Source organism: Bacillus rossius, chromosome 2 (assembly GCF_032445375.1).
Source record: "Bacillus rossius redtenbacheri isolate Brsri chromosome 2, Brsri_v3, whole genome shotgun sequence".
NCBI classification, from domain to species: Eukaryota; Metazoa; Arthropoda; class Insecta; order Phasmatodea; family Bacillidae; genus Bacillus; species Bacillus rossius.
The window spans coordinates 64,420,439-64,438,414 of NC_086331.1; the positions used below are offsets into that span (position 1 = coordinate 64,420,439).

General features: G+C 33.5%; 1 protein-coding gene across 1 annotated transcript in view; it reads right to left on the minus strand.

Annotated features, from left to right (window-relative positions):
* Window positions 1–13,058: 13,058 nt before the first annotated feature.
* LOC134529333 (double-stranded RNA-binding protein Staufen homolog 2) overlaps window positions 13,059–17,976 on the minus strand; it is a 277,320-nt gene continuing 272,402 nt past the window's right edge. The window contains exons 15-16 of the mRNA XM_063363291.1: window positions 15,241–15,341; window positions 13,059–13,190 (exon numbers count right to left, since the gene is read on the minus strand). Of these exons, the coding sequence (XP_063219361.1) occupies window positions 13,130–13,190; window positions 15,241–15,341 (162 nt within the window). The 3' untranslated portion in view covers window positions 13,059–13,129. The remainder of the gene's footprint in view (window positions 13,191–15,240; window positions 15,342–17,976) is intronic.

Sequence of the window (17,976 nt, forward strand, 5' to 3'; positions counted from 1 at the left end):
CGTAGACCAAGTAAAAAAAAAAGTTGCAGTTGCCGTGTGCCTTAAGCAGCAGCCTTTTAGCGGAGTCGTTCGGTAGTGGTACGAGCGCATCAAAACTAAGCTTTGTTTGAATTATAAGCAACTTTAAAATTTCCAGAATTCGTAGAATTTTCCCTGACATTTCCCGGAATTCCCTTACCATTTTAATTTCCCTGACATTTCCTGGTTTTCCCGGTTTTCTAGTCCTGTAGCAACCATGCCTTATCATTTCAGTTCGATCTGTGGAAACCCACTGACTGAACTCAATAACGTCTTCATTGTCATATTCTTCAAACTTTGTCTGTAAAAAATGGACAAGGTTATCTTTTGATGAACATTTGTCACAATGCCTTAACATACATTCTCTTGTTGCTCCTTCACAAACCATGAGCAATATCAGTTCTTTGTAATCTTCCTCTATACCGGCTCCATGAATCAATAAAATAACATTCTGGTGTATTGTGCACACACATACCAAGTGTGTGCCACTAGAGGCAGCTAAAACGCACCAATTAGGTCTCAAGAAACAGAATTTTGAAAAACCTATTTTCAAATAAGGATGCTCCCATTTAAAACTTGAGTATAGCTCAGAAAGATTACACAACATCAAACGCTTTCTCTCATAAACCTTTTTTCCTATACGACATCCTTCATCCCTGGCAGAATTCTACAATGTTCATCACTCTGATAAAATTGTTTCACTAAATCAATAGTTTCAAGGCTTAGCTGTTTTCCTTGCTTAGGGTCTGGTTCGCCTAAAAAACCCTTGTCTTTAAACACACGTTTAGCCTTACGAACAGAATAATCAGATGTGTTAAAAGTTTTTTATTTTTTTTCTAGACCACAACAGAGAAGCTGGTATTGTCAACATTTGAATGTGTTTTTTTCTTGATGCACCTATAATTTCCTTTTTAATAATGTTCACTAGTTTATCCATGTCTTCACTGTTCTGTAACATACTTTTTTCCAACAAGTTTTTTTTCTTCTGGTAGATCAACTTCAAGAACAGTTTCAATTTTTGATTTTACTTTTTCATGAACTTTTTGTAGCTTTTCTTTAGCATAACTTGGTTTGCTATGATGACCAAGTGCATGTAATTTCATTGGTGAACATCCAATTTCATGAAAGGAAGAATTTAGCTCGTCAATTACAGTATTTTTTTGAAGTTGGTTTAGTTCATCCCTAAATGTTAGTCCTATATCCTTTGTTTGTCCATTCTTGTGCTCATCATTACTTTCAACCTTGTCAGCTTCTTTATCTTTTAAAAGTTTATTCCTGCAAAACGCACAGTTTCTGACCAGGTTTAACCTTGTAACCTTTTGATAAGATGATTCTACTCTGTTGTACAGTTAAAACACGAAGTGCTTTTTTAATAACAGTTTTATGTCTTTTGAAAGGATCACAACACACCTTTTGTAAAAATTCATACTTCTTTGAAATCACACTTTCATGGTGAAGGCAAACAGTAGTTAACTTGTTGGATTCACATCTTAATGTCAAAAGATTCAAATCTTCTTCAGAAAGTTTTTCAATACCTTGTATAGACTTGTCCTTGACATAGTGTAACAGATGGCAATCACTTTCAGTAGTTTCTCCAACACTGCACTTTTTCTCCATTGTTCAACAAAACATAACAACAATGCACTTTGGTAGGTACTCACTTAGTTTAATAAAAACACATAAATACTATCAATAACACTCATTTACTGAAATGCTTAATTGACTGTTATGTATAAGCACCAATCTTACTTCTTTCATGGCAACTGCCTGTGACGGACTGACATGGAAGCTATATTAAATAATGCTGCTGTGAGGGGAAGGCAGGTTCGGACATGCACAAGGTCACACACAGCCCGCCTTATTCTCTCTCTATGCACGGATTGTATCAGTTGCTGGCCTTATGGCTTATCTCCTGGGAAGATCTTGCATCTGGATCTGGAAGAGGGCGAGCACAGAAGACGGGGGAAGGGGTGTGTGAAGTCCGCAACCAGGCACAAACACAAAAAAATAGGTAAACTACACTGGCAGGTGTTTATGTATTTGCGAGTGGAAAAGGAACAGGATGGTGTCATGGCACGGATGCAGGGCTTTGACAGCGTGGGAAACAGGAAGCAGCAAGTAAGGTAATTTATTTTATAAAAAAGTGTGTGGGATACCAAAAGAAAAATGTGGTATTTTAATCATCTGTATATAATTCAGAAACACAGTCAGGCAAATAGCAGACAAAGCAGCTTTTTAATAAAAATTAAATAATGAACTAATTTTTGTGTTTTGAAGTGAAAAAAATTATCAAAGGAGTAAAAAAACCACGAATCTTACTGTTTAATGTGGTAGAACATATCTTTTAGAACAAAAATAAAACAGAGATTTCATGATTATTCTTTTCCCTTTATGAGATTTACCATTTTCCGTAAAACTCTACATTTTGTTTCGATAATCATAAAAATTACACTTTGAGATTTTTTTATGGTTTCAAATAAACACTTAGTAGTTTTGTTCATTTTTTATATTATTCCTGCTACATTGATCCAAACATAAAAACTTTTTCAGACAAAATGGTTAGTAAATAAAAAAAAAATATGAATTTTTTTCCATCGGACAACACATCTAGTTAACGGCGGCCAGATGATTAAAATGCCAATAATCCATAAACTTTAAGGGGCTGTAAAATCTAAACCACTAGAGACAGAGCAAAACAAATTGGTATGGTTACTTACATCAATAAATTGAACAACCATGCCAAGTTTCGTCAAAATCTGAGACGGTGGGTGTCAAAAATAGTTTTTTTTTGTTGATTTGGTATGGAATGACCCTTATACCAGATATGTACCAAACTACACGTGAGAAAGTCAAGGGACTTTTAGTGCAAGCAGAATACATCTCACTCACATTAGATATGTGGACATAATCTGTTAAAAGATTCAGGCTTGGGTTCGATATTCGGCAATTCCAGTCGAGGATTTGAGTTAGGATTCGGATTCGAGGAAATCAGGATTCGCCCCATCCCTACTCTTTACTAATGTAAGTAAACTTTAAAGCAAAGCAGCATGTCCAAACTTTATAGCAATATAATGCTATACATATTAATAAGTTCCCTTTGTATATTTTTTCTTTTATTTTAAGTTACAATCCACCTCAGACCTTATGAAGGCCTGAAAAGCAACCTAAATTAACGCTAGTAAACAGTAGAAAGTCCTGGCATATATTACAGAAAGATGTTGACATCCATATAAACTGCCCCTCGAAGTAATGCCATAATTAAATCCAAGAAAACAGAGTGCTAATCAAATACTTTTTTACCATAAGAGAGTATGTTATAATAGTAGACTCCCAATCATCCAGGGTAATGACTGGCAAGGGGTCCACGGATAACCGAAAAGCACATTAAAGCAAAGTTAAAATAAATTAATTAAAAAAAAATATTGAAATTTTTTTATCCAACTATCTAGACTAACACTGTAACACCCATCCCTCAAAGTAAAGCCCTTATTTGTTCCAGTAAAACAGAGCGCTAATCAAAACACCACTAGTCACATACACAGGCCTCAAAGTGCTTTATTCACTGGAAAAAAGTGAGAAAAGTGACCTTTGTGATAGAAAAAGTGAGAAAAAAGTGATCTCCAGGAAAATAAGTGACTTAAAAGGTGACCTGATAGCAATTTGCAGTTCCTTTCTACCTGTGTGGTTTGTTGTTTCATCATAGCACACTGAATAGTATTCACCATCCATGTCTTTCAAAATAACATTACGAAAATATGGGCTTAATGCATCTGTTAGTAGATACCTAAATTTAGTGCTGCTCCGGCTGAAGTCCTCAGGCACACCCTCACCAAACATACTTTTAAAAACATCAGCTATTCCTCCACAAGATGATGCTGAATAATTTGAAATAATACATTTCATTACCCATTTCAGTTCTGCACTTGTTGCACTATCTCGTACACTGTAAAGACATTTAACATGGTTTTCTGAGGACACTTCACTTGATGTGGAAGCTGAACATGAAAGTCGAACGACCGTGAATTTTAGCTGACTAGGAGACAACTTATTTCGACATTCACTCTTATTTCGCTCGCAAGTAGCAAGCTGAGATAGTGCTTGATACCCTTTGGTTGATATTTTGATTGTGACACAGCAAACTGCACAAAAAACATCAGTATCGTTACGTTTTTTTGCCCACTCGTTAATGATATATCCATTATCATCGCGCCTCTCTAGCCACTCGCTACGAAAACGACACTTCCCCATCTTCACCACACAAGAAAAAAGAAAACATCAAAACACAACGATATTATTTTCCGGTTACTTTTTTATCTCAAATAATAGTATAGCATTACACAAGTCATATAGCTAGCAAAGGCCCCTAAGGACAAAACTAACTTAAGACCGTAATCAGACTAACTACAGAACACACTGGCGCGAACATAGGTCATCACGTCAGCCGATCTATACTGTAGGGCGAATCAATTAATGGATAGTTCGACTTCAGTTGTTTTTTACGCTTTTACGCATGTAAAAAACGATCTCAACACAATCCGTGTTATGGTCAAAAACACAAATTCAAGCATTTAATTAACGTCACTTTCATAAACGGAAATGCAAATTTTGGGCACCAATACCGAAAAAAAAAGTAAATTAAGTGACTGTTTAAAAAAAAAGTGACAAAAAAGTGATTGATGCAAAATAAGTGACTGTAAGTGAGTTAAGTGACCATTTTCGACCCCTGCATACAGTAAAACTTGTTTAAGACGTTTCCGCGTAACACGTTTTCCCGTTTATTAAGTTCAAAAAATTATTCCCTTGATCACCTCCATATATCCCTATGTTAATTTTTCCCTTTCATAACATCTGTGTTTTATGTATGCTTCCCACATATAACGTTCCGCGTTTGTAGAAAAAATATAAAATAATAACATTAACTTTAAACATTTGAACAATTTTTAAACTTAATTAAAAAAATTTACGTATGTATTTACAAACAATTTAATTTGAACAGCACAAGACTGTCGAAACCTGCGCCACACGCCACACGCTGTTACAAGTGTATTTTGCGACCAATCATCTGCATGACTGAGCCGCTGTTCCATCTACACACCATTTTCTAACACGTGACTAAAGCCGGAGTTACAATAGCCCGTTGCCTCCGTCCGTCCGTCCGTCCGTCCGTCAATCACGTGACCTGCAGCAAATAAGAGAGCTCGAAAATTTTCGTCCGTCCGTCCGTCCGTCCGTCAAAAGCTTGGCAAACTTATACTTTTGACGGACGAACGGATGAAATTATATCTATGGTTGGTCGCGCCAGTCAATTGTTATCCGAATAAAAGTCAGCGGAGTTTGTTTTTGTTAGTTTAACTGTTCAGTTTGGTTAACATTATATGTAGAGGCACGATTATATGGTAATGCGCGATAAAACGAAATAACACCGAAAACCGCTTGAAAACACGAAATAAAACGAAATTGTACGAAATCCGCGATATGTCACAAAATTTTGTCTATCCTGATTATTTACGTTTTTTCTCCCATTCTGTAAGGACAATTCACTATCTTCAGCACAATCAAATATTTCTGACTAACTAGCAGCCATATATATTATATGCGACGGTGATTCATTATAGATTCTAAAATGAAGTCTCGGAATTAACGTAATATTTTCTTTAAACGGTAATCTTGTGTACCATAATAATTTAAGATGTTGATAACTATGATACAATGGCCGCTGTTCACTTTATGTAAATACAAAAATAACAAACGTCCAAAATGTTTTCTAAGATTACGTTTTTAATCATTAAAATATTACACATTAAAGCGCATTGCTTTTACTGTTTATTTAAAATAAAGTACGTAGGGTATGAAAATAAAATTAACCCTGCTTAACGTAACGATTGTAAAGAATAAATAGTACATGTTTATGTCGGTATTAATTTTCACGTACGTATGTTGGTATTCGGTATGTGTTTGTATTCGCATCTATTCTCCATTGTTTTGATCTTTCCAGCACTGCAAGTTTTAGCGTTTTTAGAGGTTAAATTATTCCTATGTGATTAAAATTTTTTGATAATGCCTAAAACGAAGATTTCTGCCAGTGACCGATTGAAAGAATTTTCCAGCGAAGGATTTTATTTCAGTGATAAATTTTAATGTGCAATTTCTGTAACTGCAGGCTAGACTACGAGAGACGCGATACGCTTGTGAAACATGTCGCGAATGAGAAACATAAGCGTTTGAGGCAAAACTCATCTGTTAAATGACATCCTTGTCTAAGAGTCTTTAATGCCATTAATTTGCTGTTCAACCCAAGAAATGTGAGTAGGGTTAGCATAGAAGATGCAAACCTACAGAAGTCTCTGCATAACTTGCCTTCTGTTTCCCATCTTCCCATTGATATATTCATACATGGCTATGTTGCTTTCAAAAAAATAATTGAGGATGAACTTTCATTGCCAGAAACAAGCCAAATTGATGTTGCGAAGGTACTTTGCTCCCTTAAAGGAGACTACAGTGAATTTGTTCAAGCCAGTTTAAGGGCAATCTGGTTCCCAACATCAAATGTTGATGCAGAACGTTCATTTTCCAGGTACTCACTGGTAGTTAGTGACAGAAGACGTCTCACTCCAGAAAATGCGGAAAATTTAACTATGATAGCATTTCAATAAAACCGTCTTAATAGTAACTTTGGAAGTGCTTAATTGTGTAATTTTGTAGTGTATGTGATTGTAATTAAGTCGTGAAATTTTTAGTAGTTATTTAAGAGTTTGAATTTATGAATTTGCAAATGAACTTAATTATCTATGAATTTTCAAATGAACTTAATTGTAATTAGATCATGAGGTTTTAGTGTTTATTAATATTTGTTTTAATAAATTTGCATGTCGTACAGAAAAGTAAGAAAATTTTGCCGTGGGTATATTGAGCAAAAAAATAAAACCATATAACACCGAAATCTTTATTTCTTTACACCAAAATTTGTCTTAAAATAACACCATAAAATCCTGACTCTAATTATATGCATTGCGGCTTGAAAAATTCCTTGAATTGTAATAACTTCAAATTTTTCTGAAGATTTTCTAATCCATTATGTACGGGAACATGAGTTTCTGTACAATTTTCAAATGTGAACAGGATCACCAAAAATATTTAGCTTATATGGGCATTTCCTCTGACATTAGACCATTAAAGTTCGCATTTGTTGGCTGCACTGATTTCGAAAAATGTTTTGACAGACGGACGAGGTGCCTTGTTGTAAATTGCTTGCCTAGATTCGTGGTGTTGACGGATGAAAATGTTACAGACGGACGGATGATGGACGGAGGCGACGGGCTATTGTAACTTGGGCTTAATATACAGCAAACCACATTACCAGTATTACCATCAGCCATTATTCGTTGATCTTTCCACGTGTAGTTTTTTTTGCAAGCAGTGCGTGCACTTTATATCGTGCTCAGTAAACAGTAATTGATAACCTGCAATAAAGGGGTTTTAGTTGTGATTTTGTGGTTATTAATCATAATAAAGTTTAGTGTTGTAAAAAACAGTGTGTAATGGCATATACAAATAGTGGGGGACCTATTAAACGAAAGGTGTTATCTGTTGAAGAAAAGCTGAAAATAATATCGGAAGTTGATGCGAATCCTTCGACACCAAGAGTGAGTATGGCATAAAAACTCGGGATGCCGCCGTCTACATTGAACGGAATTATGATGAAACTGGATCAACTTTTGGCTGCTAGTGTTTCATCAAAATGCAAGAAAGTGAAGGTTGGTAAATATGAACAAGTTGAAAGTTTACTCTTGACTTGGTTTAAGGAACAGAGGGAACTTGGAATCCCAACAAACAGACCAATTTTGAGAGAAAAAGCTGTACAAATCGCACATAACCTTGGTGTTAATTTTCAACCTTCAAATGGCTAGCTCGACAGATTCAAGAACAGAGTGGGAATAGTCTACAGAACTGTCAGTGGGGAGTCTGCCAAGTGTGTGTGGTGATACTGTCGAGATTTGGATTCATACAAAGTTGCCTGCAATTTTAAAGGACTTTGAAACAAAAAATGTTTTTAATGTTGATGAATGTGGGCTATTTTTCAACATGCTCCCAGACAAAACCTTTGTTTTAAAAGGTGAAACATGCCACGGATGTAAACAAAGTAAGGAAAGGGTTACTGTGTTGTTGGGTGCAAACATGGATGGAACTGAAAAGTTGCCGCTGCTGGTTGTTGGAAAATTAAAGAAACCACGGTGTTTTAACAACATTAAAACATTACCTTGCAAGTATGCTAACAACAAGTCTGCATGGATGACGGGCAGCATATTTGAAGATTATGTAAGAGTACTGGATGCAAAGATGGGGTGTAGAAATCGGAAGATTCTAATCTTCATGGATCACTGCCCTTCTCATCCGAAGGAAATACTGAACCTTAGAAACATCCAGATTGAATTTTTCCCACCAAATTCGACATCTAGGCTGCAAACCATGGATCAAGGTGTTATTAAAATTTTGAAACAGCATTTTTGCAAACGTCTTGTGTTGCGACTAATAACACGCATGAAAAGTACCAAAACCAGTGGCTATAAGATAAAACATCCTGGACGCCATGCATTTTCTTGCCGCTTTGTGGGAAATGCTGGAATCAGCCACCATTAAAAACTGTTTCAAAAAAGCAGTATTTGGTGTTCAAGTAAATGATATTTTCTCTGAAGAATCCGTTGAGAACAGCGAACCAACTGCAGATGCAAATTGGAAAAGTCTTCAAGAACAGCTTAATTTTTCATGCACTTTTGAAGACTACGTCTCGGTTGACAATTCAGTTCTACCAAGTGAGCTGCCAACCATTGAAGAGCTATGTGAACAGCACAAGGGTTTAGCTGAAGATGTGATCAGCGATGAAAGTGATTCCTCTCCTGTGCCAACATACTCTGAAGCGCTTGACCACTTGGACAAACTGAAGTTATTTGTGCGCGGAACACAAAATATTCCTGATAGTGTGAGCAAGAGTTTGTGGGAACTTGACAATTTTGTAATGCGTCAGTCGGAAAATGTGTTAAAACAATCAATGCTGACACAATATTTTTCAAAACAGTAATTTTTTTGCTAGTGTTTTAATAAGTTTTTTATTGTGCTTATTACATTTAATTCAGTGTATATAATTCAGTTTATTGATGTAATTGTATAGTTTTCCAAGTACGCTGATGATAATAGGTGAGTGTAATTTTATAGTTAATACAGTGTGTTATTTGAGTAAATTTGGTTTTTATATAGCAACTGAATTTTAACCAATGTATTTCCCCTGTAAGAAGTTTTTAGCATCCAGTCCCTTGAAAAATGTCTTAACAGAGTTTTACTGTACTTTTTTCTATAAGTAAGTATTTTAATCAAGACACTACTCCCGTTAACATTAATCTACAGTACTAATACAGATCTAAATACATTTGAAGTACATTTAAATAAATGTTGAATAACATTTAGAGATTAAACAACCTAAAATTAAATAATTCACATACTGCATTGTTTACATAATACCTAAGTAGGTCCTAACAACATTTCTGAGTAACAAAATAATACTGTTATTGATATAGGATTCAAATTTTAGATCTAATAATTTAAAAAGCATAAACAACATTCTCTGTTATTAGAAAGATTGTTTAACCTGTTAACATAATTCCCGACATTGATGTTTGCTAAAGGCGTGCTGCCATGATTTGCCACAGCACATTTGTCACTAGTGCATCCTAGTAGCGCAAGGTAAACTAGCCCTGAAAGCTTCTGGCTTTTCTCTCCAGAGCTGCTGTTGATATGCAGGATGTCTGAATATAATTGTTTGCTGAACACTAGGGGATCGTCAGAAATAAATACGTTATGAAGGAAATGAATAGATATTAAGGAAAGAGAAAAATATTGTTTTATGATTAATAAAATAATCAATTCATTGCATTGTATTTAATGCTACACAAGAACCGTTACCATTATGTGAGCAGGAAAATAAAAATTCACGTAAAAGAAAGAAGCACAACTTCGAATCTATGACTGTGCTACTTCAAATCATGCCGTAATTTATTGGCATTGTTACTTCAAAATGACACAAATCTAACTGCGTTACTTTGAGAGGCAAGTGTAGATATAAAAAACCATAAATTGACTTTGTTGTGGGAAGGCAAGTGTTCCATGAATTTAAAGTCAAAGGTTAAAGAATAGAATATTGGCAGATTCAACATTTAAAAAAAAAAAATATATATATACACACACGCACGCACGCACACACACACACACACAAATAAAAATTAATGTCATATTATAGGAAAAAACTGGGCCAAAACACTGCACGTAGCCTTATTTGTCTATGTACAGTGCTTAACATAGGTTTAGCATTTATAACCATTTACAAAAAAAAGTGTTAATATAATAAAACTATATTAATTTAGTAAGTATTACTGTAAAAATAGTGAAATGAACCATAGCATAGCGCACTCAACAGAACAGCATTTAACTGGTCAAGATAAAATAATAAATAATGAAACCATTATATTTTACAATACACATGAACAGCAAATAAATTATAAACAATAACATGAATGGGACTTAATGCACCATGCAGGACCAGATAAGAACAGCTAAATGCAGCTGGAAGAAGTAAACATGCATTACACACACGCACATATTAAGAAGGTGTTCAAGCATGTGTCTGCATGCCTGTTAATAACTTTTGGTAATGTCATTTTTTCATAAGTTGGGTGGTTCATTAGTACGTACATACCTGTATATTGTTTTTATTGCTCAATTTTAAAACAAGGAAAGAAAAGAGAAAAAAAATGAAATCTTATTTAATAAGTTTTGGCATAACATATTTGTCACTTTTAAATAAAAAGTGATTTTTGGAAATCATGAGTGTACATGTATTTGAAATGTATCAGTTTATTCTTTAAGGAAAGTTAGACCTTTGCTAGCAACTTGAAAGCAGATACCATATAAAATTAAGATACATTAGCAAATAATTCAATTTTAAAACAATTCAGGCTATGCCACATAATTTTTTAGACTTTTTTTCCTCCTACAGTAAAACAGTATTCTTTAAGCCTGAAATATAAAGTTTTATGACAGAGCACAATCACCTACAAACAGTAGTTTATATTTATTAAATGTTTAAAAATTTGAAATTATATCATTAAGCACCACTGATTCAATGTCAAATTATTGTAAAATGGGTACAGTTAATAATTATATAAACACATAATACCATATGATATTCCTTTTTTCAGTGCGAGATTTTATGTAAATGAGGTATGAGAAAACAACTTTCCGAAGATTTACAAATTCCATTAAAAGATAACTATAATGTCTAGTAATATTTCAGTTTTTACAGTAAAATCACTAATACTAACTATAAATGTGATGACCAAAACTGACTTAATAATTAAACTGAGCTTTGGGCAAGTAAGACATGGACAAAAACTGCATAAATAAATAAATACATATATATTTTTCAATCTTGAATGAAATGCATTGAAGGACCTTGTAATCATAAACATACAAGTTAGTTGAAAACAGAATTTGAAAAATATACTTATGAATCCAAAAGCTACATTTAATGGGAGTGAACATCATCTTATAGTCCGACTGCTCTTCTTATACAATGATTTCCTAAAGCAACAATATTAACAATATGAAGCACCTTAAACAATGATTTTTTATAAAAAAAAAACAATAATTTTATAAGTTTACAAATGCACATATACATATTTCAACCTGAAATTAATGGATGTGCTCCATTATTATAATACTGGACCCATCTAACGAAGTTTACTAAACATAAATAAAATAAAATTTACTATTAATAATTTCACTAATAAAGTTTCTTAAATGAAACATATTTGTCTTCTAGTAGAAAATCAAAAATAAATATATATTTTTTTTTAACTATCCTAGAACTTATGAACAGGTTCCAAGCTCTCATCTGGTAGAAGATTACAAATAAAACAATTTAGATTTTTTAAACCATTTAAGAACTCATAAAATGGTTCCAATCAATAACAATGTTGTATTTATATAAAATAACAGTGCTAAAAAAGAATACAAAAAATCAATACTAAGGGTTTTTGTGTATCATAAAACTATGAAATGTTTTATTAAAATTTTAACATTAATTATTTTTACGCCTATATCATTCCTCAATTAAGTGCTATACAAGATGTGCAAGGAACCTCATAAACATGTTTCATTTTAAGATATTTAATGAAGAAACTTAGGTCTTGGAGATATGAACCCTAAATTACAGTAAAATGTGTAATTTTAAAAATTTTAAGAGGTTTTTCAATGTAAAAGTTTCCCTGCATTATAAAAATTTATTTTGAAGTATGAAAATGAAAATTACACCTTGTATAAGAACCTCTAGAAATAATTTTCTGTGTAAGATCCATTCAAATTAAGGCATTTGTCCTAACACCCCACTTATTTATAAGAACAGTTTTTAAAGTCCTGAGCCAGAGGTATTTTTTCCAGAGGATCATTCATTTCTTGACAGTAAATTCGTGCAACACTGTAAAGAATGCTCTAATGTTAGTAAAATTAAGTGGAAAAGTTGTATCAAAAGTACAGATATTTTATTTTCATGCATGTATTATGAAATAAAAGTTTAACATACAGGGAAACATACATGCTGAACAACTCTCCTGTAACACGAAACAGTTCAGTACAATTTGCTACATAAAATGATAAAAATGTCACACTGCTTCATTATTACCTAAAATTAGATACAGTATTATATCACAAATTGAAAACTAATGCTCCTAGACAACTTAAAGTAAACATAATTTTAACAATATAATTTAATACATATACATGAACTGTACACTTTCCACACCATTTAACCATCTATATTGAAATTAAATGTCATTCATTACCATTACTACAGCAAAAACAAAAATAAATTATACCATGTTCCTACCACATATCTGAGTAACCCATCTCACAGCAAAGTAATTATAGTACTTGTATTCAATACTTACTGCAGGCATAAAACTATTGGAAATGAAAAACATAAACTATAGACAAGATTACAGAAAGGAATTTTGTATTGAGCTGTTACAAACACACAAAATGGCCGCATGTTGAGTACACAGCAAAATTATTTACCAGTACTAAGACTACCAGGTTTCTGCATAGCTCCAGAAGGTGATACATGAGTGCTGAAACAAAAAGTGCACTTTACTTTGCAAGGAAAAAAAAAACACAATACAGAAAAATTTATTTTAAAACTATTTTGAAACTATAAAGAGCAATCAACTCACTCAATGAAAGACAATTTAATGCAAGGAAGTCACAGTGACACACTGAATGCATAGGTAGAGAACCGGTCAAGTGGTTGAAAAGCAATAAAACAGTTAGTACACTGATAAACCTTAGTACTAGAGTTTGGAGGGATCCTGATTTAAAAGGGAAAATATAGAAACGTGTCTTCCCCGAAACTTTGGGCGGGAAATTACTTTCTCCCATTTCCTGATTTTATAGTGGTAGTATACATGTCTATGTGCCAATATTGTTGCTAAAATGCTATTTTCAAAGAAAGCATTGCACTCTAACATACGTAAATACATGCATGTGATCGAAAACCTACCATTTTAGCAGTTTAAAATTAAAACTATTAATAATGGTGTACAAAAATTAACAGGCACAATAATTGCAAACAAGCAATTTATCCAACATTTTAAATGTACAGTAGACAATGAAAGTTATTTCACTACTATTGCGAAATGGTAATGAAACAAATTACATACACAACAAAAAATAGAATATTTGACATATTAAAAGTGTAAGAACAATTATTTGCTTGTTTTGCAACACGTACCAGTATTGGAAAAAATAAACAATAGTCTAAAATCATGAACTAAAAATAAAAAATAAAAAAACAGGATCTGTTATGCTATGGACAAAACCTGAACAGAGTAGTTCAATAAAATGTTCAAATCTATAGTTATGATCAATGTACCACCATGCTCACACAATAGTAGCTTAGTTGCTGAATTTATCTATGACACTATAGATGTTGTGACTTACGACTTGAAAGCAAAATGAACATACATAAATAAAAATGCTAAATTCAAGTGAAAATTTACTGACATCCTGACATCTGCGCCTATCATTAGGCACAAACAATCTATCTGTACCTGATGACAGGAGTAGATGTCAGTTCCCAGAATGTTGCAATTATTTGGTCATAGGAAGCCTACTGTGTTCGTCTGTGCTGTCATTGTGTTGTAGAGAATGACTGTTTAGTTTCATTGCTGGGTTCAACTGTGTATCACTGTGTTGTCCAGATTATCTGTTTAGAATTATCATTGGGGTTGTCTGTTTGTCACTGTTTTATCTAAATTTGTTTTTCTTCTATATTTACTGTTTTTGTTGGAACTGATTCGTAATTTTCAGCCCACTTAGGTCATCTGTGCTATAAAACTTTTCTAATTCAATTCCTTCCATAGAATTCTCTTTGCTATTATTTAGGCATTTAACATTTTACATCAGCTAATTTTGGCTTGTCCTCCATCTATTTATCTATTCAGCTATCTTGTCCATTCTTGAGGTATCTCTATGATGCACAGTGTAAACCAGAAATAGCATTATGTTAATAAAATTGTTATTAAAAAGTGATGGCACCACCAACAATCATTTGGACTTCTTTACTGGATGACCTTAGTGCTATTAGTGACGAATATGGAAAATGGTTTCACCAGGACATGACTCAAATGGAAAGCGTTATCAAGGCATTTGGAGGGCTGCATTGTCAGACTATTGTTGTAACTTACAAAGAAACATTCCTATGGGAAAGTATCGCAAGAAATTGGGAAGAAAATATTTTTAGGTATCTTTCTTCAATTTTATTTACTCTTATGTTGTATTTTTGTGGTTTACATTTGGAACTTTTGTGACCAGAGCGAGTCATTTGCCAGACACACATAATAAATATCACATGAAACCTGAGGTAGATACAAAATTCTGAAATTATATCTGGCTTCAGTGGCCAATTATCTTATGGAAACTTTGTTTTTTATTGTCACAGGACAAAAAAAGTTATAGACCAGTGCAATTACTTATAACAACAATAACAACAATAATAACAATTACAACAATATCATCTTTATGTTTCCAAGGTATAAGAATCATTAAATACAAATCTACACCAAAATCTGGCTTTCTATGGGACTAACTTAACATTTATGTTTGACGGTACTATGTTCTTACCCATCTCTTGAACCCACAACTTCATTCTTGAGCATGGTACTAGCCGTGGAGAGAGAATCAAGACCCATCTCTGACAAGGCACGCAAAGCAGTTAAGGCTGCCTGCAAGATATTAAACAAAGTTTAATTGCAGTAAGACACAACACAAAACAGTTTTATGTAATAAAGATTCTTATTTGTAATGTTAAGGTAATGAAACAGAATAAGTAACACAAAAGTAATTTTTGCAACCACAGCCATATGATATGGTTTTATGCCATACATGGCACAGTGGCATCTTGCATATCATAAAACACAATGTTGCATGCAAAGGCTTTCATAAGAGCCCATGGCTATTTACTTATTTCTAAGAACAATTCTTTAGTGTTCACAGGAGTAGTAGGGGTGAGAGTGTACTGGGACTGCGATGCATGGGGGGAGAATGAGGTATTGATCATTGTTTGTAAACATAGTGGTTGCTTCAGATCCACAGATTGTTAGGCCAGGTGTCTCGGAGGTACAGCCGATTGTTGTTCTTTACACAACACACAGAAAAGAGGCACCTGCTGGTGATTTCATTTTGGTAGTGCCCATCATTGTTCATCTTTTCAAAACTAGGTAGCGCTGATGTGGAGTGCTGGTGTTAATTTTAAAAGTAAAAATCTGTCGCGGCAAGTACACCGCGACCCAGGGTCACGTATCTGCAGGCCAAAATGCTAACTGCCAGACCAGCAAGTCAGTTGGGATATGTTGATATTAATAAAGAATATACAATACTATTAGTTGCCGTCGCCAAATTAAAATTCTAAAAGGCGTCAATGACTTTATCATCTGCTAGTGATTTTAAATGCCAGGTGTCCCCATTTTTTTTGTACTGCCATTAAATTTAAATTTGGAGAGGAGGCGCCCACTTTAGACTCAAAGTCCGCCATCTTTTATATTTTATTACTTGGCGGCGTCAAATTCAAACACCAGAGGAGAGACAACCCAAATTTAAAAAGGCAACGATGACTTTGTCGTCTGATAGGGAGCGCTATGTTTAAAACCAGAAACAGCCAGTTTTCATTTATACTACTAGTTGCTGGTTCCACAGTCATACACCAGAGGAACAAGTATGTATTAAAAAAAAAAATTACACAGACAACCATGTCATCTGCTATGAGTTTAAATATTGAAGGGCGCCATATTTTTTATAGTACTAGGTGTTTGAATTCAGATTGTGCTAGCTTGGATCAACATAGTGGTAGATACTATTTAATGTTTTAATTTGCTGTTTATAGGCTACCAAGATAATAGATACCTTTATAAGCACCCATTTTTTCATTATAGTGATAGCCTTGTAAGTATGCTTAAAGGCATTTTTGTTATAGTGCCATCTTAGATACTACTTTTATCCAGTTGGTGATAGCTATTTTTTTTAGTATTTGTCTTATTAAAAAAATTTATGTATAGTATTAAAAAAATAAGTAAAGGTGAAGGTGTTAGTGATAGCCTTCCACTTCAATAAAGAAAATAAAAATATTGGTTTAAAGTATTAAAAATGTTTCTGTTTTAGCTAAATAAGAAGTACTATATAAAGTTGTATAATGATATAGTGTTAAATATTTTTAAAGTGAAACTTCAAAGGGCGCGATGGGAGTAAAATTTCAAGGCCAAATTTTAATGCAATGTTTTCGTGAAAAATTGTTGTGAAACTATTTCTAATGCTAAACAGCTTCGGACGGTGCAGAGAATTTGGCGGGCCGCAAGCTCCACGTGGCGGCTTGCGGCTCAGATTAAACCTTGCCATGCTGAAGGGAAAGGCGGGTCGCGGTGGTGGGGATCCGCCTGTGCCTGATATTACTCCTACTTGTGCAGAGGGAAACACAATGGGGTTTGACGTTATTGTGCATTGTGCCACTGGTCATTTTCGCAAGAAAATTGTGTACTTTTAAGTACACATTATTTTAATTACTGGTGTGATTAAGTATTGGTAAACAGTGTTATATGAGTATTTTTTTAGGTGTGTAACTAAATATTTTTTGCTGGTATAATGCTTTTCACGCTTTAGTTTGACAGGGTAATAATTTGTCACATATTATAATTTAATTAATTAAATCACACACCGTATTACAGTTATGAGCCTACGAGCATGTAAATATAGTTATGAGCCTACGAGCATGTAAATATGTTGAGCCCAACTAATAATAAGCTATTTTAACAAAAGTTTACAAAACATAAAATATTAATTGTTTTTATTTTCACTTTGTGGCAATATGATTATAATGTAAAAAATTACTGTGAGGAAGGTCCATGCTGTTTAGTTTTCGCATCGCGGAGCAGCGGAGATGTTACTCATTGTTCATTCATTCAAAGGCAGAACATTGACAATGTCTATGAATACATTGCAGTATGTCTATGTAGCCTATTGGCAAAATCTGTTGCACTATAAATAAATGATTAGATGATATTTACAGAACTACAAAATCAGTCTAGAAAAATACTCAATCACATCTAATCTATAAATAATATAAAATTAAATTAAAATAATATTTTATCATAAAATTGATTGATCAATAACTATTAATATTTTAAACAGTTATTTTGAAATAAGTAATAATTTTTTTTAATCCATGTTTATTTACAAAAATTGTATTCTTTCTGTATTGCTGTATTTTCTCCTGCTGCCATTTTACCCCTTACGATATGAGTCCAGGTTTCAATTGCGAAAGAAGTTTCACTGCAATTACATGTACTGTTCTACACCTGTTCTTTTTTA